We start from the raw sequence: 21,912 nt of genomic DNA, 5'->3' as shown, positions 1-21,912 counted from the left end.
AATCCACTCGCTCACTCACTGGTTTGTTTCAACATTTATTGAGCACTTCTCAACGTGCCAGGCATGGTGCAAGGCGCTGGGTATAACAATGATTAAGACACAGTCTCTCAAGGAGCTCACAGTCTAATGGTAAACTACTGAGTAAACTGAGGCACAGAGTGGTAAATGACTTACCCAATGAGGTAGAGAGAGCCAGGTACTGGGAAATGCGGGGCTAGAGCTGGAGAGAGGGCCGGGTATTAAGAGTAAACCCCATTCAGAAAGCAAAGGCTGCATACAGAAACATGTTTACAAAATCTGCTTGCAAAAAGATAAAAATAGCTTCCATTTTCCACCGTGACTGAATCCACGTCTTTCAATGAATGAAGTCATTCCCTGATGACATTTCTGTATCTGCCCCCTTGAGGCAGGCCACCAGTCTGCTTGGAAACAGTAACTGCAGAAAGCCTGAAATCTAATGTGAGCACTGGGAACCATCCTGATTTAGTCCACGGACGCTGGATGTAGGACGCAGCTAAGATCCTTCTACATGTAGAAGTCTGGGGGGAAAAATTCTCCTCTAACCCTCCTGCAGAGGATTCTAATAAGTTATAGATACCACAGAAATTAGAGAATTTCTTACTCTCCTTATATACATTATTTTGGCTATACAATGGTGAAGCTTCAATTAGATGTCTCTTAAGCAATCTAGACATTATACAGATATATACAAAGACATCACATCGAGCTGCACGCGTTCAGCCACCAATCACAGTCACGGATGCCAGGCAGGAGCCTGTATAAGGCAATTTCTCTTGTGATAATGACACATGATCTTCCAGGGAAAGGGTCGGGTCCAAGAAGAACTGTCTACTTTAGTGATACTCTGTGATGCAGTTATTTCAGCAGGCTAAAGGTCCGGTTCACAGACAGAAAGCAGTGAACAGGCACACAAGAGTTCGTTTTCAATTGTGGGAACCATAATTATCCCGTCATCTAAGCAGCGAGCCACTCAAAGCTACCACTGGCCTCGACACTGCGGCTAACTGAGAGCGAGGAAATGGCACGGATGAGTTATTGCTCCTAGAATGAAATCTGACGCATAATTCATCCATGAAGGGCATCCAAAGAAAACCCAAGACAGGAATTCTGAATCGTGATCAGGTGCTCACTTCAAGCAACTCTTCACTTTGCTGTGGGGGATTTTCTTCTGGAAAAAAAAAAAAATAAAATGAGAGAAATTCTCTTAAGTGGGGGACCTGAAAGGCAGATACAAGAAAAAATACGTTTCTAGTGCTCCAAAAAAAAAAAAAAAAGAAGATCCCTGGTCGGGAAGCATATTCTTATTTTCAGTGGTTTGAGGCTACTGTTTTAAGCCTCATAACAAAACTGGAATTCAAAAGATCTAGCAGGAACACAGCTCAGAGACAACAGCCCACCTTCCCCATGCAAAGTTCAGAACCAGCCACAGCTAAAACACTAAGTTCCCACTGATATCAAAACGACATGGACTTTTAACTGTAAAGTTATTTATTTTTTGCTTTTTGGGTCACACCCGGTGATACTCGGGGGACCATATGGGATGCTGGGTATTGAACCCAGGTGGGCCGCGGGCAAGGCAAATGCTCTTACCTCCTGTACTACTGCTCCAGCCCCTGTAAGAAACATCTTAAACTATAGTACAAAGTACCTTGATTTAAATTTTTGTTTTGTTTTTGAGCTACATCCAGCAGTGCTCAGGTCATACTCCTGGCAGTGCTCAAGGGGCCATATGGGATGCTGGGTCTGGAACTGGATTGGCAACATGCCAGGCAAGTGCCCTACCTGCTGTACAATTGCTCCAGCCCAAGTACCTTAATTGAAAAACAAAAACAAAAACAAAAACTTCTTCTCCTGGGTAGAACAGTAATAAAAATAGTGATGTTAAAAATGAGTAAAAGTATATATCATATATGCATATATATATATATCTGTATCATTAGAATCTTACATTTTCCTAAAACAAATCTGGCATGTTTACCTTTACCTGGCTGTTCTGGGTGTTTGCTTTTAGAAGAGGAGGCCTTTGCACCTTCTGATGTTTTATTATTTGAGTGATCCTGCTCCACTTCACATAAATAAACATCAATAGGTCCCTTGGTGCTCCTTATATGCACTGTAATAGAGTCCTAGCAGAGACACATAAAACATCAAGATGCGAGATTTCATTGAGTATTTGCTTTTTTTTTTTTTTTTTACGTACTAACACTCTAGATGTTTCGGGGACATTTCTGAACATTTAAGCTTTCTGTGCCTCTCATAATTTTGAGAAGCATGCTCTCAGCTTTAGTCACAGTGAACTATCAGACAGGGCACAGAGTTCAAACAACCAGTGGGTCAGCAAAAGCTTCAGAGCCATCGCGGGGACACTGTCGCGCTCACAAGTCCATCTCTTGTCTACTCGAGGGTTGATCTCCTCAAGAAAACTGTACACAGGAGTCAGAAACAGCATTCTGATGACAAGAGAAATCCAAAGTACTCAGAGGCCCCAGGGATTAGGAGCCCGGCGCTAACTGAAGGGGCTATTCTTTAATTTGAAAATAAGATAAAGAGGATGAGAGCAAGACAAAATATACTTTCTGACTGAAAACAAAAAAAAATTCAGAATTGCATGAAACATAATCATGAGATTTACATTCTTTTTTTACGAAGCTTTTACTTTGAATTAAATCAAACACACTTTTCCCCTAAGGTATCAGGGAATTGGGTGCTTCTGCTGAGAATTCTAATGCTCTAGTTAGAAGAAATTTCTCTGCTGGGGCCAGACACAGTACATAGTGGGGAAGGCATTTGCCCTGCTCGAGGCTGTCTTGGGTTCAATCCCAGGCACCCCACACAGTCCCCAAGCAAAGCCAGGAGCAAGCCCTGAGCATCCCCCAGGTAGCTCAAAAATGAAAACAAAATTCCAACATTTGTTTTCATCGAGAGCAGGTTCATTATGACATAAAGTCTATTTTCTTCTTTTTCTAACTGCCATTCAATTTCATGCCCCAGTTTCTAGATGCCAGGACAGGTACACTTTGAACAGTACCACTCAAACAACCCACACATTCCAACGCAAGACAACAAGCCATGTTATGCTCAGAACTGGTCAAGTTGCAGGCTTCTTCAAAACCCACTAACCTCGGGGTTGGCAAACATCTTGTGGAGTGAGAGAGACAGTAAATCCTTCTGGCCGTGCAGGCCACACCATCTCTGTCACTATACAACGCTACCACTGAAGAAAAGCCAACAGCCTGATTAGCAGTTCAACAGCTGGACCCGCAGCTACGAGCCACAAAGAACCAGTCCCAGGAATTCAGCAGGCCAGATGTGCTGAGAAAAGGCCGTGTGGGCGATACACAGGTGGGCTTTCGAAGTGGGTCTCTGAGGGAAGTCTGGAGCCCTGAGCAAAGGCTGGGCAAGATTCTGCCATCAGTCTGACAGCTGAACTCTCCAAACATAGCTTAAGGGGAAACCCCAAGCCTATTAGTCATGTCTAATGGACCAGACTGTGGGATCCCCAAGTAAGGGTGAGTTGGAAGATTAATAGTGATTTAAAAAAAATAAACCCTTAATCAAAATCCAAGACCTCTTGCAAATATCACTAAGAAGTCACAATTTGAGTGTTGACTGGAATATTTGAGTGCAACTGAGAAGCTAAGCAAGCTGTTCCGGGATCGATTCACAATATCAGCAATTAATTATTTAATCAATTCATTCGCAACTTGGTCAAGCAGACCAAGTCCTCACTACGGAGAGGCAAGGCGGCGATGAGAACTGATTCTTCCCCCTCAGCAGACAAACCAGTCACAGGAAGGCAAGCGCAAGACAGACTCCGCTGTGCACAGGTGGGCCTGCAGGACAGGGTTCCCCATCTGGGGGGTCCTGTGGGCACCGAGGGCCCAGGCAGCACCACCTCCCCAAGCATCAAAGGTCTGAGCACTGCTGGGGAGGTGGGTGGGGGGAACTTTTCCATACTCAAAGGATTCTTTTCGATTTATAACACAGTTCTGCTTTCCATCTTAAAAGCAGAATTTAGTGTTATATCTGACTAGCTTCTGAAGTGTGGTTATGAGTTAACTACTTACAGAGTCTTAAATGAGCCCAAACCTTACTTTTTAAATATTAAGACAGGCCATGAAGAAATAACGATAGTATCACAGTTAAGAAGATTCCGATGTCAAACCACCTGGGTGTGAATTCTGGGGCTGTCATTTACTGTGAGAATAAAAACGTTAATTCATCTATCTGTGCTGCAGGTTCCTCAACTATAAACAGGTAAAGGTGAGTTCTCGGCGGGGGGAGGGAAACTGGGGACACTGGTGCTGGGAAATGTACAATGATACAGGAATGGTTGTTGGAACACTGTATGACTGAAACCTAATCATGAACAGCTCTGTAAGGGGCTATCTCACAGTAGTACAATTAAAACACACACACACACACACACACACACACACACACACACACACACACACACCCTTTGATTTCTTTCATTTGTGTCAAGAACAAGTTAAAATGTACAAAGTGCCCTGAGGAGTACACGTACCTAATGAATAAGTTACAGCCGCTGAAATGAGGCAGTGATAAGTGTTGGCCCACTGCCCCCCCAAACTTAAAATACTGGAATACCTACGATACCTACTTCTCTGGGTGCTGGAACATCCAATCTGGTTTCTTCTGGCGCTTTCACTGCAATGACAATCTGCTCATGAAAAGCCTGAATACTATGAATATCTTGGTATGTCACGTACGCTAGTGTAAAACTCAGTCAAGGAATTCCGGTCATTAGAGAAGTAGTATTTTTAAAAATGGAAGACAGCTGATAGACCAGCGTCAGTTTTCGTGGGATACAAACTCACTAGAAATTCTGCCAGTAAAACGTATCTCATATAACGCTCTAATTTCACTAACCTTAAAGTTGATAAAGACGTTTTGTACTTATAACTCACTTTACGGTCGTGTTCAAGTCAAAGGCCCCCTACCTGCTGTACTGTTGCTCTGGCCCCCTTTTATTTCAACTGTCTGTCTGTGATTATGACAATCCCTAGAGGAAAGCATTCAGTCAAAATCCTTCCTGCACGCCCCCTCTTCCCTACCGATGAGCAGAACTTATTATAGGAACTTAAGAAAAAAACTGGCCAGCATTTTGGTGAGAATGTCCTATAGCGAAAGACAGATACAATCTGTAAATGGTAGAAGTAACAGAGAATACATTTTTTTTTCCAGCAGTTCCATTTCTGTCATGTACTCATGGGTATTCCCTTATTCAAAATTCTTTTTCATTTCATCACCTAAATATTTCACATCTTCCTTGGCGTTGCATTAAATGTTACCAATTATACCACTTACTGAGTTTATGCAGAATTAAATTGGGGTGTGGGGCGGGGGGGGGGGGAGGAGGTGGGAGGTGTTGTGCCACACCTGGTGCTTAGGGCCTTCCCCTGGTGGGGCTCGAGGGACCATGGGCAGTGAGTGAGCGAGGGCTGAACCCACGTCGGCTGCGTTTAAGGACAACACCTCACGAGCCTTCCCTCCAGCCCCTGAGATTCGTTTGTTTGTTTCACCCTACGTTTTGACTGGCTGCAGTGACAGTACCATCTATTTCCTAATAATTGTAAGGAGAAAACAGGAGCTTGACACACCACAAAGACGTGACAAGGGGAGCACAGCAGACTGGTTTAAGACCGTGTTTCTCAACCTGCTTCCAACCAAGGCCCCCTTGCGCCCTCCCTTCCTCCGGCAGCCCCCCTCCCCACCCCGTGTATGTGATTTCTCACCTGCTCCCTGGCTCTTGGAATACCCAGGAGCCCATAAGAGGCCAGACAGCTCCTGCCTGAGAAACACTGGTTTAAAGACCCTGGTTTAGAGCCTCCTTCTGGACAAATGCCCGCCGAGGAAGCTTCAGTTCACTAGACTTCAGGTACGTGTTAAGAGGCAGCAACATTAGCACAGACTAGAATGCAGTTCATTAGAATCTTAAATGCGAGTAGTAACTGTGGTATTTTACTGCTTTACTCGGGTGGCTGAATCCAAATAACCACCAAAGATAAAGAATGTATCAATTGTATATGTGCATCTTTAACCTTCCGTTTAACTTCTAATAGGCTAATTTTTTATCTTTGGGGAGGATGATGGGTAGGGAACGACAGGACAACAGACAGGATAACCAAGGTTTGGGTCACACCCAATAGTGCTCAGGGGCTACTCCCACCTCTGTGCTCAGCGGGCAAAAGGATTCTGGGAATCAAAGCAGAGTTGGCCACACACAAGGCAAGTGTCTTAACCCTGTACTATTTCTCCAGCCCTAATTCTGGACCTTTGGTAACTAAATCCCCAGGCTGACTTGACTATTTAAAGTAACTTGTTCCGGAAGAAGAAAACTTCTTTAAAGGGTAAAGGATATCTTTCATTTTCTTTGTCATCTGTTAACTCAAACAACTGCTGAGCACAGTCTTTGATCAAGTCATCCAGAGCATCCTCCATCGCTGACAAGTCGGAAAGCTCTTCCTGTAGCTTCTTTTGTTGGGGCACTGCTCCAAAATTGTTCAGGTCGGACCCTCTTTAAAAGAAAAGTATTCAAAGATCACCATCAGTAACAAGAAAATGACAACATAGTACAAGTTAGGTTACCAGAACTTGTCCTCCTTCATCATCATCATCATCATCATCATCATTCTTCCTGGACACGAAGTGCTTCTGCCCCCATTCAGTAACAAAAGCACATTATCTTTCCAGGGAAAGTAGAAGCAGAGAGACTTTTATGAAGTGTAACAACTAAGAGTCAGTGCCTCATATGAGGTCCAGCTGACTTACACAGCTTTTGATCAAGAGTAATTTTTAAGTGTGAAAAATAAGACATTGATTACACGATAATTTCACTGCTAAAGCTGAGCATTTCCCCTATTGTACACAATCTGAATGTTAATGTTTGTTATCCTTAAAAGATCGATTTGCTGTAATTATTCTTGTCCCCTCCCCAATATAAAGACGAGCAAAAACTGATCTGAAAGCCATTACCTTCAATCGTTATGGAAAAGAGAGAAAAGGTTGTAACCCTTTAAAGCTAATGATGTGGAATGGAATTTAATCTCTACAGTATTGTTTTAGTGTCATTTATTAAACACGTTAAATGTGATTTCCATCTGTATTTGTGTGCTATTGAAAAGATGACCTCCTTTAAGAATGTCTCACCTAAACTGCTTGGACATTTTTCTAATCTTTGGGGTTTTTGATTTTTTTGAGGGGGGGCCACATCCAGCAATATTCAGGGGTTACTCCTGGCTTTCCACTCAGAAATTACTCCTCATGGTGCTTGGAGGACCATTTGGGATACTGGGGATCAAACCCAGGTTGACCACATGCAAGGCAAATGCCCTCCCTGCAGTATCGTTGCTCTGGCTTCATATTATAATCTTTATTGGTAGTAGACTTTTTGTTTTCTTGGAGCTGTTTCTTACTGACCCCAAATGCTGGCTTACTTTATCAGCTCTCTTATGCAAGTACCTCCTGCCTCCACGTATCTGTTTCTCATCATCTGTATCATAAAGTCCTCCTTCATTGGACACTTCCCTTATGACCTACTAATCTTCAGCAACTGCCTATTAGACACTGGATCCACTGCCCTCCCCTACATTCAGGGTCATAAGGTGAAGCAGGACCCTCCGCTGAACTGCACCATAGTCATCTGGGTACATGATGAGAATGCAGAGTTCGGTGTGCCCTCAGAATCGCTGACTGTACTTCCTGAGTTGGAAGGCCCCGGAGTGTGTATTATACGGTCTTTCTCTGCAAGAACTACTGTTTTATCTGATTTAACCAAATAACAAGAATCAACTGGACTGAAGGAAAGACTTTTATAAAAACGCTTATCGATCAGATAGTCTTTTCTTATGCACCTGGAAAGAAAAATTTTAAATCTTAACTCCAGGCCAGGAAGATGGTATAGAAGCTAAGGAACTTGCCTTGCCTGTGGCCCAGCCCAGTTTGATTCCTAGCACTGCACATGGTCCCACAAGCCCTGTCAGGGGTCACTCCTGAGTGCAGAGGCCCTGAGCACTACTGGTTGTTGCCCATCCCACCCCAGGCACAATTCCATGGAATATTAATATCCTACACCTACGACTCTAATCTCATCCTAAGAGGAAGATACCAACACATGACTATTGATACATTTTGGAACAGTGCAAGAAAATCTTACAGAAATGCTAATAAGAGGCCACATTTAACCATGTTTTATAGAGTCAAAGCATTGAGCTCAAGTATGGCTCTGTCACTTTGTCCGGGGGGGAAAATGTTATGAAAACTTGAAACCGACTCACATCCATCGAATGTGATTCTTGGATTTCTTTTCGACCAGCTCGATGCCATCCAAGACGTTGGTGATGTCATACACTCTTCGCTTTCGCACCCCCAGCTTGGTCGCCACCTTGTTTAGGTCCAGAATGCCCCCAGGGGCAGATCTGACGAGATCCATAAATTTCCGAGTTAAATACACCAGCGATACATCAAAACGAGGTCTCTTCACTTTAAGAGCTTCTGAGAAATGAAAACAGACACATTTGTAAAATTTTAACTTTTTCCCCTGAATCATGAGAAGATCACTTACTACTTCTTGACTAGGAAGTGTGAATAGCAGTAATAATTCTACAGTAATAAGTCTAGAGCTGAATTTTTTGAACTACAATTTTCAAATTGTATAAAAAAACATTATCCTATCCCAGATTAACAGAGGTGGCTTTACTCTTAAATGAATAAAAGAATACTTAAAATACACTTCCACCAAACAGGTGAATCTTTAGGAGTCTACTACACTTCAGCAGATATAAAGGGATGAGTTTGCCTTTGAATCCAGATCATTCTTAAGGACAGAACTAACAAGTGGTTCAAAACATTAATTCCTTATTCGGCCTGAGTTAAGAAATGCTTCCTTCAGAAAGCAAGGATAGACACTTGATTTTTTCCCCCCCTTCTTAGGTCATACGTGATCATGGTACATGGGTCACTCCTGGAAGTGCTCTGGGGATCATATGGTGCCAGAATCAAACCCAAGACTTTACACATGCAAGGTAAGTGACACATGCAAGATAAGTTCGCTCATCACTAACCCACATCCTGGTCAGGACAAAGGAACCTTTGTAAAAAATGTTTATAAGGTTTCCAGAGAGTAACCCTGGTGATGAAAGTTTTGGAAAACGTTCTTGGTCTGTCATACATTCTTTATCTGCATCTACACACAGATAAACACATATCAGTCTGTTAAGTACTTTTGGAAAACAAAAATAAGATCGTATCATTTTGTAACATGCTGTTTTACTCAATATTGTAAACATCCTGACTTGCTAAAACAAGTACTTCAACATAGTTTAAATGACTGCAGGGAATATTTATGTCCCCATATTGGACAGAATCTCCAAACTTCATTATTTTGCACGTTCTTTCTTTTTTTTGATTTGTTTCTGCTTTTTGTTCCACACCCAGCAATGCTCAGCTATCACTTCTGGCTCTGTGCTCAGGAATCACTCCTGATGGTGCGCGGGAGACCATAAACCACAGATCAAAGCCAGATTGGCCAGGAGCAAGACAAGCATCCTACCTGGTGTACTATGGCTTTAGCCTCTTATCTGAAGTTGTAGGTACATCTTTATTTCTTTTAAATAAAGTCTAAAATGTAGAACAGCGATTTTAAAGGCCTACATATATGGACTGCTGAGTCTGTGACCTAGGTCGTGAAATCTATCAATTATACAAATGCAGGAGGAACTCTTCTACCTTAGCACACTGGGGGATGGGGGGAGGGGCCTTTCCAATGTGATCAATAAAATCATTCTATGGTTAGGTGTGTAAAGAAGATAATTTTTACAAATAACATAGCTGTCTTCCTGGGGGACATGTACAACTTCTTTTATTTTCTACTCCCACAGCACACCACCCTTCATAGGCTTCAGAAGAAAATTTCACCCTACCTCCATTCAGAAACATCCTTATCAAGAGCCTCTCGGCACAAAGACCACTGGCGACTACTCCAAGAATAGAAGCTTATAATTCATAGCTTAAATGTCCTCTCTGGTGAGACTCTGCCTATGATAATGGTCAACAGGGTTTAGCACAGCGGTAGGGCGTTTGCCTTGCACGCAGCCAACATGGCCGACCCGAGTTCGATTCCTCCGCCCCTCTCGGAGAGCCCGGCAAGCTACCGAGAGTATCTTGCCCGCACGGCAGGGCCTGGCAAGCTCCCCGTGACGTATTCGATATGCCAAACACAGTAACAACAAAGTCTCCAGTGGAGACGTTACTGGGCCCGCTCGAGCAAATCCATGAACAACGGGAGGACAGTGTCAGTGAGCTTTATTCTTAATTAGAAGCAGAGAAAAGTAGACTTGTAAGCCCAGGGATAAATCCAGCCAGATGGTATTATCCACTTTATGGAAACAAGTACTTAATGATGATGTCGGAAGGGATACAAGCATGATTAAAAAGGAAGCGACGCTCACGGTGCCCAAAGGCAGGTCCTCCAGGCTGCTGGAGAAGATGAAGGCTTGCAGCCCCCTCATGGAGCAGGAGAGGCTGCGAGTGGGACCAGGTGGGGGACACAGCCCAGAAGCATGGACAGGAAGAAGCTCTCTCCCTCCAAAGGAGAGGGCCTGAAACCGGCTCAAAAATGGAACAGCAGCCGAGAGAGCCTGGCAAGGTGAGGGTGGTCAAGAGACCGCAGAGGGCAACAAACACCCGCTCCCGGGCGTCATCTTCCTACCGTCTAAGGGAGAGGCTTACAGATTTAATACAAACAAGCAAAAGAGATGAGAAGACAGTGTTCTCTATTAGTAACAGAGCACCTCCTTGAGAGTTTATGGTTGTGATTTGTGTAATTCTTTTGGGAATTTTTCTGCTCCCCACCTGAGGGGGGAGGGGAAGAGGAAGCCGGTCCACAGTCAGTGGAGCTCAGGGCTCATCTGTCCTGGCAGAACCTTGGGGACCATATGCAGTGCTGGGGACCAGATCCAGGTAGGCTGTTGCAAGGCAAACGCCCTCCCCACTGCACGTTCCCTCCAGTCTCTATCATAATTCACGTCTGTCGCCAAGGTTACCATCATCCACACAACGAGCACAACACAGAGCCAGGCATCACACACGTGCCAGAAATGGTGGGACACCATCATAAGCCACAGAGAAAAGACTCCAGGGGTAAAACTGACTGAACTTGGGGACCAACTATGCGTGAAACTGTGGCAGAGGCAGAGGCAAGAAGTAAAGAGTTGGTATCAGGGGTGAGGGCCGGAGAGATGGCTCGGCAGGCTGGAGTCCAGGCCCCACATTTCAGGACGCCTGGTTCTGATTCCCCGCACTGCCTGGACCTCTGAGCAGAGAGCCAGGTGCAGCCTGGATCACTGCTGGGTGTGCCCCCCGCCACCAACAAAAGACAAAAATGACAACAACAAAAGAGTTGTGTGTGGAAATCTAGGCACTATATCTATTCATTGAGATCTGGACACAATTAAGGGGAAATCTGGGAGGAGGCCATCTCTCATAACAACCTCTGGATGAATGAAGAACCAGAGTAAGGGCCAGAGCAGTAGTACAGCGAGAAGCGTGTTTGCTTTGCGTGCAGCCGGCCTGAGTTCGATCCCCGGCATCCCATGTGGTCCCCCGAGCACCACCAGGAGTGATTCCTGAGTGCAGAGCTAAGAGTAACCCCTGAGCATTGCTGAGTATGGCCAAAAAAGCTTTTACAAACAACAACAACAAAAAGCCACCAGAGCAATTGGGAACCCATGTTGAGCCCCATGTCAGAGGTGGAAGAACAAGGGCTCAGAGGAAGGCAGGAGGGCAGAGGACTGTCCTCGTACCTGCTGCTGGGTCTGCGATGCTGCTGAGAGCAACACGCGGCCACTTTCACAGAACTCTGAGAAATCAGCCTTTCGAGCAGTCTTTCATTTTTCAAGCATTTCCGAAGCAACCGAGAATAAAGTGGCTCTGGTGCACATTATGCAGCCCACCCCCTCAGGAGTTTCAGCTATAATTCCGAAACACATTTCAATGTTCAACTAGTATATTTTCAGTTTCTTGCCAACGGATGTGCATTTCTAGCAAATCGTTTAAATCACAAAGCTCAAACTACAAAAATCTAAAGCCTACTCACAAATCAACTTACTTCTCATGGACACATATTGCACATTATCTTCTAAATTAATTCTTATTTTTGATGGCTGAAAAAAAAAAGAAGATATAGAAATTTAGTAATTTAAAATCAATAATGCAAAGGAACAGCACTCTATTGATAAGATAGTGTCTCCCTTCCATTTGGAGTAATGATTTGGGTACGGGGAAAAACGGGCACACTTTGAAGATTTTGCAGGCTGGGTTCCAGACCATGGGAATAAAGTGTCATTGTAAAGCAAGTTTTGTGATGAAGCTGGTTTTCAAATGCATATAAAACCTATGTTTCAACTACAGTGTAGCAGGCTAGGGACCTGGTTCAGCATAAAGCACATGCCATGCATGAGTGAGACCTAGATTCAATTCTTTGTACCACAAAAACAAAAGAAAAAAAATCCAAATATCTATCTGTAACGTATTCTGTGAGCTAGAGCATTATGTCAAGATTTTTTTCTAAATGATGCCCATAACTTAAGTTAAAAAAAGCTTTGTTGCTTATATATATATGAGAAAAAAAAAAAACCTAAGCTGAGCTGCTGGAAAAAACAGCAGCAGTGAATGACTTAACTCAAGACGGCCACAAACCTTCATTCTGTAAAAAGTACACTAAGGCACAGAAAACTAAGAGCAGTAAGATAAGGCGTGTCTTTGTAGCTACTCTAGCTAAAACTGCACCTGATAATGCTAAAAATTTAAAGTTCCAAAACGGTGTGGACGTTCAGAAGTACGGAAGCAGTAGGGAAAGAGAGAAGCAAAGAGCAGGGAGGAGGAGAAGGGGGACAACGGAGACCGTGCGTGTGGGAACTAGCACCGAGCAGACATTAGCGTGCTGACTGAGGTGCTGAGGATGAAAGATGACCAGGTCGCCGTCACCAACCCTGGGAGCTCAGGAGCGGTACAAAAAGCAGCAATTCCAGTACCAATGGCTCCCCAGTGTCTCAGAAGCTCTGAATGTTCCGTAACCTGGCATGTGTAACACCTAGGAACTGAGTTTATAAACAAGTAAAATAAACCTTTAAAGAAAGGCATGCAAGCCGCAGCCCACATCAGCCCCCTGCGTGGGATGATGTGTATATAACAACACGGGCAGCCACCAAGGTCAGCTCCTACTCACAGGGGAACAAACCCCCACCTTGGCTGTCATGAGACGGACAAGGGAATTCCAAAAGGGACACTCACGGGTCAGCTGGACTGCGGTTGCCCCAGAGAAGAAGAAAGCGTAGGGAAGGGGACAGCTGAGCCCAGAAGGGCGGGTCAGATGCTGCCTGAATCAGGGAGGGCAAAAGACAGGATTTCCCGGGGCAGGAAGGAAAGGAAACGGAGGCGTGAAAGTAAGGGAGGAATTACCGTACCCCTGCGAGCGAGGTGGAACTGGCAGAACCATTCTGGCATGCAGAAGGGCAAGAGAGGGAAACAGAGGCCCAGAAAAGCCAGGTCGCATGAAGCGGGGGAGGGAGGAGATACTGTATGCTACTGCAGCCAAGACTCGCCGAAGTTCTGCATGAGAACGTGAGACAGTCAGGCTCTCGGTTTAGGCTCGGAGAATAAGAGCAACAAGGCAAAAGCCAGGAGGGGAAGTCGAGGGACAGGCGCCCAGCTCAACATGATTGCATCTATTAGCAGGTTCCTTTGATCTGGAGCAATTCCACTCACACAAGAACGCTACTGCAAAATTAATTTAGCTGTTAGAATCTAATGGAAAAACAGAGATCTGCCGGGGCATGCAAAGCAGCCTTGGGAAGGCCTGCCTGTCTCCGGAGCTGGGCTGGGAGGCCCGCAGTCAGGCGCTCTGAAACACTGCTGACAAGGGGGACGGGCCCCCGTGTACCCGGCAGCAGAACACTCCGGGGCAGACAGGTCCAACCAACTGCCACTGCTATTTTTAAACACAAGCCTTCTGCTATGGGTCCCTCTGGATGAGATAAGAGTCTATCAGTGCAAAATTCCCGAACGGGAAACAGACTCATCCTCAGCACTCTGGTCTGCGCACGCACACACACCCTCAACTACTGCGTCCACAAAGGTCTGCTGTTGCGCTTCTTAGGAATCTGGTCCTCTGACCTGCTATCCCAGCAGCCCTAACTAAGAGTACACCCAGGGCGTGGCTAGGGCAGAGCACACAGATGCAGGCGAGAGGGAGACGTCTGATCCTGCTCTGCAGTAGCATCCACGGTTCTCAACAGTTGCCGTTACCGTGAACGTTACCCCCACATACTCCAAAGGGCGCCTGGTCATCCTGGACTATATGCTCACTCCTCCCCTCCTTAGCTAGACTGCTGTTCCCCAGCTGGTTGGCACAGAGATAAAACCTCAACTAAGCCTAAGCAGCACAGAAACTGTGACTTTTCCTCACATCTTCATGATAAATGCAGCCTCCACTTAATTCTGTCCATCGAATGGGCAAACACTCCTTTATCTTGGAGGCATCAAGAACTGTCGTCACCCCTCAGGAACATCCTTGTACCAAACCACAGAGGCCGACCCATCTGCAGAATTCCAGGGACAGCATGGTCATCACCCCTATCCTCAAAGGGGTCCCTTCTGGGCTCAAGACCACCAACATTATCTATTCTTATCTGAACCCCGAGTTCAGTGAAGGGTGACGAAAGCCTCTCTCCACACAGGAAGAGAAGAGGGCATGCAGTGGGGAAGAGACTGCCCTCAGAGCCAGGACGGTTCCAGCCTGTAACGAGCAGTGACGGCACTTCCCAGCCATTCCCAAGCTACTGTGAAGCCTGAGCAGTCCTGTGAATTTCTAAGTCCTTCGAAAGAAACTACTGCTGTTTCTCTTTCTGAACCAGAGAGATGTCAAGATTTTATTTTTTTAAATGATGCCCACACCTTAGTTTTAAAAAGCTGTGTTGCTTAAAACAAAACAAAACAACTAAGCTGAGCTGCTAGAAAAATAGCAGCAATGAAGGCAGCCACAAACCTTCATTCTGTAAAAAAAAGTACACAGACACTTGTCCAGGAGGCAGAGCATGTAGACTGAACCATACTACTTCTGCAAGTTATACAGGGGTTTAGGTGCTTGCTCAAGCCAGGTCTGACCGCCGGCATTGTCTCTGACCCCCTGAGCCCTACCAGGAGTGACCCCTAGCACAGAGCCAAGAGCGCTGACCTCTGAGCACTGCTGGGTGTGGCCCCCAAACCAAACCCAAACAAATACCAGTGAATTAAAAAAAAAAAAAGAAGGCAAAGATGACTTCAACCGGGAATACTCAGGACCAGGAAACACTGAGCATTTACAGACACAAGAAGGGAGGGTGAAGAAGCCCCTCTGCAAGGCAGCAGGTGAAGGAGAGCAAACAGGAGTGCTCTGCGCGGCTCTTATCACTGCAGCAGTATCAATAAGGAAGGGGGTGGGGGGGAACAAGCACAGGGCACAGGGCACAACACACCCGGGGTGTGTGAAGAGAAGAGAAAAACTGCGTGACCTACTTAAGGGGAAAAGAAAGAAAAGAAAAGGGGTAAATGGGTGGCTGGGAAATAACTCAAAGGGCTAGAGTGCACCTGTCTGTATGTGGGGCCCGAGGTTCAAGCCCCGGCATCACATGTTCCCCTGAACACTGGCAGGAGCAACGCCCCCCCCAGGCAAGTGACACACACACACAGATACACATGCATACTAACACAGATCTAAGAAAGGTCAGCTCAGCACTGAACCCCTCGCAAATACCCAGCCCGAAGGGAGGCAGATGAAATTCTTTCAGACCAAAAAAAAGCACTTGGTGCCCTCCTGGAAAACGACCCACGTGATCAGAGCCGCCCCCAGTTGCCTCAGGAGCTACGAGCACCCCCTCATGGCACACTCTGGGAAGCATGCTTCCCACCCTCCACGACCCTTGCACGGGAAAGGACGCGGGAGGGGCTGTGGACAGGGCTCCCCACAGGAGCCTGATCATCTACGCTAAAAATTGCCACATACGCTCCACCCAAACACACCCCCAACAGTAAACTCCTACCGCATGTACATCACCAGCAACCCCATCACCTGAAGGTGACCTGCAGACCCCGGAGGGATTCTGTGGGGTGTTCCTAGGGTTCTCCAAGCCTGCTCGGATTGGGACTGGGCCTCCTCCACCCAGATCCCCCATCTTCCAGTCTGTAGGCATTACAAACCCCCCCCCCCCCCCCCATAATCCCATCAACAGCCAAGACCCAGAGACTACAAAACCCAGCTCCCGGAAGCGTGTGGCCGCATTTGCGGCTGCACAACATTTTATTATCTAGTTCTTACTCTGGAAAACCTGGCAGGCTACCAGAAGTATCCTGCTCACATGGCAGAGTCTGGCAAACTCCCCATGGCGTATTCAATATGCCAAAAGCCAGTAACAATGACGGGTCTCATTCTCCTGACACGGAAAGAGCCTCGAATGTGGCACTTTCTAAAATCTCAGGGCTAGGATGAAGGAGACGTTACTGGTGCCTGCTCGAGGTAATCGATGAACAACAGGATGACAGTGATACAGTTCCCAGGGTCACGCTCAACATGACCACGGGCCGATGACCAAAATGCCTGTTCAAAAATTTCTACAACTGAGAGTAGAAGTCTGGTCTCTGAGGACCCATGCCAGGGTTCCAAAGAAAGGGAGAACCCAGATGAAGGGGTTCCTTGTCATGCCAAGCCCACGCTCAGCAACACTGCCAAGTGCAGTTCTGAGGCCAGCTGGCCATGTGAATGGAAAAAGCTGTCCACACTGGGCGGTAGTGGCATCTGTTTTCTTCCTGCAGCTCCTAGTAAAAGTGAGACAGAGGAAGTAGAGAAAAGGGCTGTTCACGAAAGATGCCAGGACTTAAGTGGCTCTCAAAAGCGCCCAGCGTTCCCGGAGGCTAAAGGAAAGCAAAACTCCTGAGAACAAACCAATCCACGAGCCACGCTGCTAACGAGGAAGGTGAGGGTGAGTGGGCACCATCTCAGAAAGATCCAAGATGCTCCAGAGCCTTCCCGGGTACTGGCCCTCTGCACTCTAAGGCCCTTGGAAGAGACGAGGTGCGTGAGCCACACAGGATGCTCCAGGAGCGTTGCTCACCATTCCAAGGAGCCCGAGGCAGAGATGGCTCACCTGGAGGGAGCCTGGGGTCCAGAGCAAGGGTCTTCCACCTCGAGTGCGCAGGCACAGAAAGGATGGGAACTACATTCTCCTGCCTCGGTTCCACCTGAGGTCGTGCTGGACAGGTGCCAGTCCTCAGATGTAGAAAGGCTTTAGGGCGCTGCCACACAAGACTCAGAGGGGGCTCAGGCAGTTCTGTGGAGTACTTTATCCCCAGGAACAGTGCCAGAAGGACTGAACGGGACAGAGGCCATTCAAATTAGCATTTCGGGTAGGAAGCTGGCTGCAAACAAGAACCGAGCTGACAGCATCTCTCTTGAAAAAGGAAGAGAAGATTTAAGTAGAATCAGGGCCAGACTGATAGTACAGTGGGAAGGACACTTGTCTTGCATGTGGTCAACCCAAGTTCAATCCCCAGCATCCCATACGGTCCTCCGAGCACTGTCAGTCGTGATCCCTGAGTGCAGAGCCAGCAGTAACCCCTGAGCATCACTGAGTATGTGACCATGTGCCCCCCCCCCCACACACACACACGGACGGACAGAACCAGAGGGCAAAGTTAGGCACAGAATCAGTCTGTCTCTGAAGCCTAATCAAGACAGTCCCAGTACTTGGGAACTACAGTTCCTCTCCATGACCTCCATTTTCCTCCACTGTACTTATCTGATACCCAGCCCATTAATGAAGGCTCCATATTGTGGGGGGGGGGGGGGGGGGGGGCGGGAGGGAGGGGTGGTCATAAATCATGACTTCTTAATCTCACAGCTCTAAAGATCTATGGTACTTAAGCTCTTGTTTGCTTGTTTCCTATTATAAAGAATAGAGGGTGTTCTGGAGACTAAAATGGTAAGCACTGCCTAATAAGTTAGCAACTTCTATTTTCAGAGCTGCCTCTTTGCCACAAAGGCTTGTGTGAGGGAGTAATATCCCTGTAAGAGCTTTTAAGAAAGTATAGTATTTTCTCTAAAGTGACTGCTTTATCCTCATTCAAATTTTCCTCATTTTTCAAGGAACATTCTAAGTTCTACCTCTAAGCAGTACTATTTTCCACCCTACCGAAACTACAATTTTCAAGTCATTTACCCATCAAACACTCAGCAAAATACACAATTACTCTTCATGCAGCAACGTTACAGATTTCTAGTCATTAACCAACTGTAAAGACTGAAACAGATGTTTAAACTATTTGACAGAGAGGCAGCTCTTGTCTAGGTAAATAGTAACTTCGGGCCAAATCTTGTCGTATGAAAGACACTCAATGTGCAGGGGATGCAAAAATGAGACAGAACAACGTGCCTGGTGTCAAACAGCCACGCGTTTTGTCCAGCAGGTAAGTGCGGGTGCTTGGGAAGCGAAGCCAGGGGAGTACCTGAGGCAGACCTGAGGGATCAGTTTTCAGACAGGTTGGAACACACACTTTGCACGGGGGAGCACGAGGATCGATCCTCAACTGCATATCGCACAAGCGCTGCTGGCTGTTGATCCTTCTAGATAACCCCGATGGATTTTTCATGTCAAAGGGCATGGTGAGAAATAGACTTTAAGGAGGCCGCGATGGTTAGTCACTATGTGGGGAATACACAGAAATGTCAGAGGCAAGACCAGAAGGAAGCGGGAAAACTGGTTACGGAGACGGGATCAATGAGAGATGACGATCAGAAAGGCAGGTGGCTGTGAGAAGTGACAAGCATTGCTGCTGAACACTAATTAAGTTTAATTGGGGGGCAGGAGGAAATCAGTTAGGAAAAGCAAGCATGGTACTGTGGATGCAAGCAGGCACTGTGGTGAGTGATATCGAATGAAGACAGAAACCGCAAAGCAAGGGGCTGGAGACAGCACAGCAGGGAAGGTGCTTGCTTTGCACACTGCAAAGCTGGATTCAATCCCTGGAACAGTCCCTGATACAACACATATAGTCCCCAGAGCCCCACCAGGAGTGAACCCTTAGTCAGGAGTAAGCCCTGAGCACCACTAGGTGTGCAACCGAAATCACACCCAGTGACTAGTAGAAGACTACTGTTTACTAAAGCAAGAAGATCATTAATCCGGTTTTGGATGTCTGAGTGTGAAATCCAAAGAGAGGTGTGTCGTGGTAGAGGAAAAGTTCCGAGCTGTATCTAGACATGGACCATGGTAATTAGGGCATTAACTGAAACCACACCCCAGACTCCAAGGAATGTGCCTAACTTCCCATATTGCCCGCTGAATTAAGTGGTTTTGCCAGAGTGGAAGGTCAGAGTTTTGGTCACATTCTCAAGATGGACTCTGGTGACACAGATCCGAGAGGGGTGAATCGCAACCAACATCAATACGTGGAAAGAAGAGATTAAAACTGGCACGTAAGGGAAACGGTGTTTGAAAAGGAGCAAAGGGAGAGGCCAGATGAGTCTAACGGATGTCAAAGAAAGTCTCCGAAGGAGATCAAGCCTGAGAAGAACAGAAGAGAAAAGAGCCACCGAAACCTATAAGAATCAGAGCTCTGGGAGAAAGGAATTGTCCTTGCTGTCCTTCCGGATCTCCCAGCAGAAGGCAGAGGCTGTGAGAAGACAGCAAATGAACCAGACGGTGCCAACAGTATTTTCAAAAAGTCTAGCTAGCCTTGATGGGCAAAAAAATAAGAGATGCAGGGCTGGGACCGCTCACGAATTAAGACTCTTGGTTCAGAAGATAGGAACGAATTCAGCACATGGTTTAACTAGCCAAGATGAATCATTAGGAGTGTGAGGTTAAGCTCCAGGTTTTTTTTAAGTAACTAAGTTCACAGGGCAAGTCACTTAACATCTCCAAAGTCTATCTTGGAAACCATAAAGCAAGAATACCCTGCAGACGACTGTGCGGTCTGACAGAGATAAAACTCATGGGCTAAAACTCATGGGCTGTTATTGAGGACCAAGTCCTCACCGGGACGGACAGAGTTTCGTTACCAGGTACAGTCCGCACACTTAAGGCGGGGCCTGAGTGACAGCACAAGGGGTAGGGCGCTGGGTTGCCTTACATGTGGCCCACCCAGGGTTCTATGCCCCCGAAACCTCATATGATCCTCCCAGCTCTGCCAGGAGTTATCCCTGAGCCAGAGCCAGGAAAACAGAAATTGATCTGTGTGGGTTGCGGGTTGTAAAACTAGATTCATGGGGGGGGTGGGGGGGAGCAAGAAACCGATTCCATCTAGAGCTGGGGACTGAGGCAACTCAGCTTTCGCAGAAAGACCAACCACAAGGAGCATGTGGGTCGCGGCATGGGAAATGTAATCCTAGGGTGGCGCAGCAGTGGGGGGAGGAGGCAAGTGGCGGCAGGAAGGCGGGAGAATCCCGAGCACTGAGGCCGCCGCAGCACTCATGCTGCAGAACCAGCACCGAGGGCGAGTCGGGGCGAGAAGGCACCACGCGTTCCTCCTAATGCGACGGGGCCGGGGCTGCCCGCACCGGGCCAGCTCCTGCACCGGGACGGCTGTGTACACAGGGAAGGCTGCCTGCACCGGGACGGCCGCCTGCACCGGGACAGCCGCGTGCACCGGGACGGCCGCTGCCTGTGCCGGAACAGCTCGTGCACCAGGATAGCCGCGTGCACCGGGAAAGCTCGGTGCACCGGCACGGCAGCGCCGGAACAGCTCGTGCACCAGGACGGTTGCGTGCACCGGGGCCGCCTGCGCCGGGGACTGCCGCCTGCACCGGGACAGCGTGCACCGAGACTGCTGCGTGCACCGGGACAGAGTGCACCGGGACGGCCGCCTGCGCCTGCACCGGGAAAGCTCGTGCACCGGGATGGCCGCCTGCATGCACGCCGGCGGGCCAGGCGTCGGTAGGGCAGACGGTGGGAGAAGTTTGAAGAGCCCGGGGCCGGTGGGCAGCGCGGCCAGAGCACCTCGGGCCAGGGAAGAGGAGCGGACGGGAGTGGGGTGGGGAAGGATGCACGGGGACGGTGGGGATGGGGGGGGGGGGGTTGCTCACCAGCAGCCCCTCGACGTTGATGGGGTCTCGGCAGCGGCGGCGCACCGTCTCCTGCGCCGGGTCCACGAGCAGGCTGGGCAGTTTCCGCGCCGGCCGCTGCTGACTCATGCTGCCGCGTCCGTCGCCGCCGGCCCTCGCACCCCGCCGGCTCTCCCGCCTTCTCCCGCCCGGCTCGGGCACCGCCCCCGACCCGCCGCCGCCGCCGCCGCCCGGGGCAGACCCCGCCGCACACGGGGGGGCCCCGCGCGGCCGCCTCCCGGGGGCGACGCCTCGGGCAAGGCCGCCGACGAACTCGGCCCGGCCCCACGATGCGGGCAGCGCGTGGGCGAGCGGGGCGAGCGCGCGGGGGTCAGGGCACCGGGCCCGCCATGTTCCCGCATGCGCAGTGGCCCCGCGCTCCGTGCGCATGCGCGTGCGCGCCGCGCGCTCCCCCAGGCTGCCGCGCTCGGCCGGCGCCTGCGCGCCGCTGGGACAGCCCGGAGGGCGGCGAGCCCCGAGCACCGAGCGGGTGTCGTGGCGCGAGGCGGCTTGCAGGGCACCCGGACCCCGACTAGGCGCGCGGAGGAAAGCCCGGGAAACTGCCTTGGGAATCCTGCTCTCCTGAGCGCACCAACTATCTGGAGATTCTGAGCCCCCAGCAAAGGATGGAAGCTGATTCTAGAGCTCCCTGCGAGCGTGCAACCTGCTGCTGATGCTTTGTACACGTCCGTCGTCCAGTCACTGTGGAATTGTTTACTTGGCTGTTTTGTTTCTTG

At 48.2% G+C, this 21,912-nt stretch overlaps 1 protein-coding gene across 1 annotated transcript; it reads right to left on the bottom strand.

Annotated features, from left to right (window-relative positions):
• Positions 1-15: 15 nt before the first annotated feature.
• E2F6 (E2F transcription factor 6) lies at positions 16-21,520 on the bottom strand. The gene is made up of 7 exons (XM_056124246.1): positions 21,158-21,520; positions 12,152-12,206; positions 8,322-8,538; positions 6,407-6,562; positions 4,646-4,760; positions 2,000-2,147; positions 16-1,189 (listed from the first exon to the last, which is right to left on the bottom strand). Exons 1-7 carry the CDS (start codon positions 21,263-21,265, stop codon positions 1,140-1,142), a joined length of 849 nt encoding a protein of 282 aa, XP_055980221.1. The 5' UTR covers positions 21,266-21,520; the 3' UTR covers positions 16-1,139.
• Between the last annotated feature and the right edge of the window lie 392 nt (positions 21,521-21,912).

Source organism: Sorex fumeus, unplaced genomic scaffold (assembly GCF_029834395.1).
Source record: "Sorex fumeus unplaced genomic scaffold, SorFum_2.1 ptg000006l, whole genome shotgun sequence".
Lineage (NCBI taxonomy): Eukaryota > Metazoa > Chordata > Mammalia > Eulipotyphla > Soricidae > Sorex > Sorex fumeus.
Note: the sequence above shows the minus strand (reverse complement) of the source record. Positions and strands in the feature narration are given on the sequence as shown.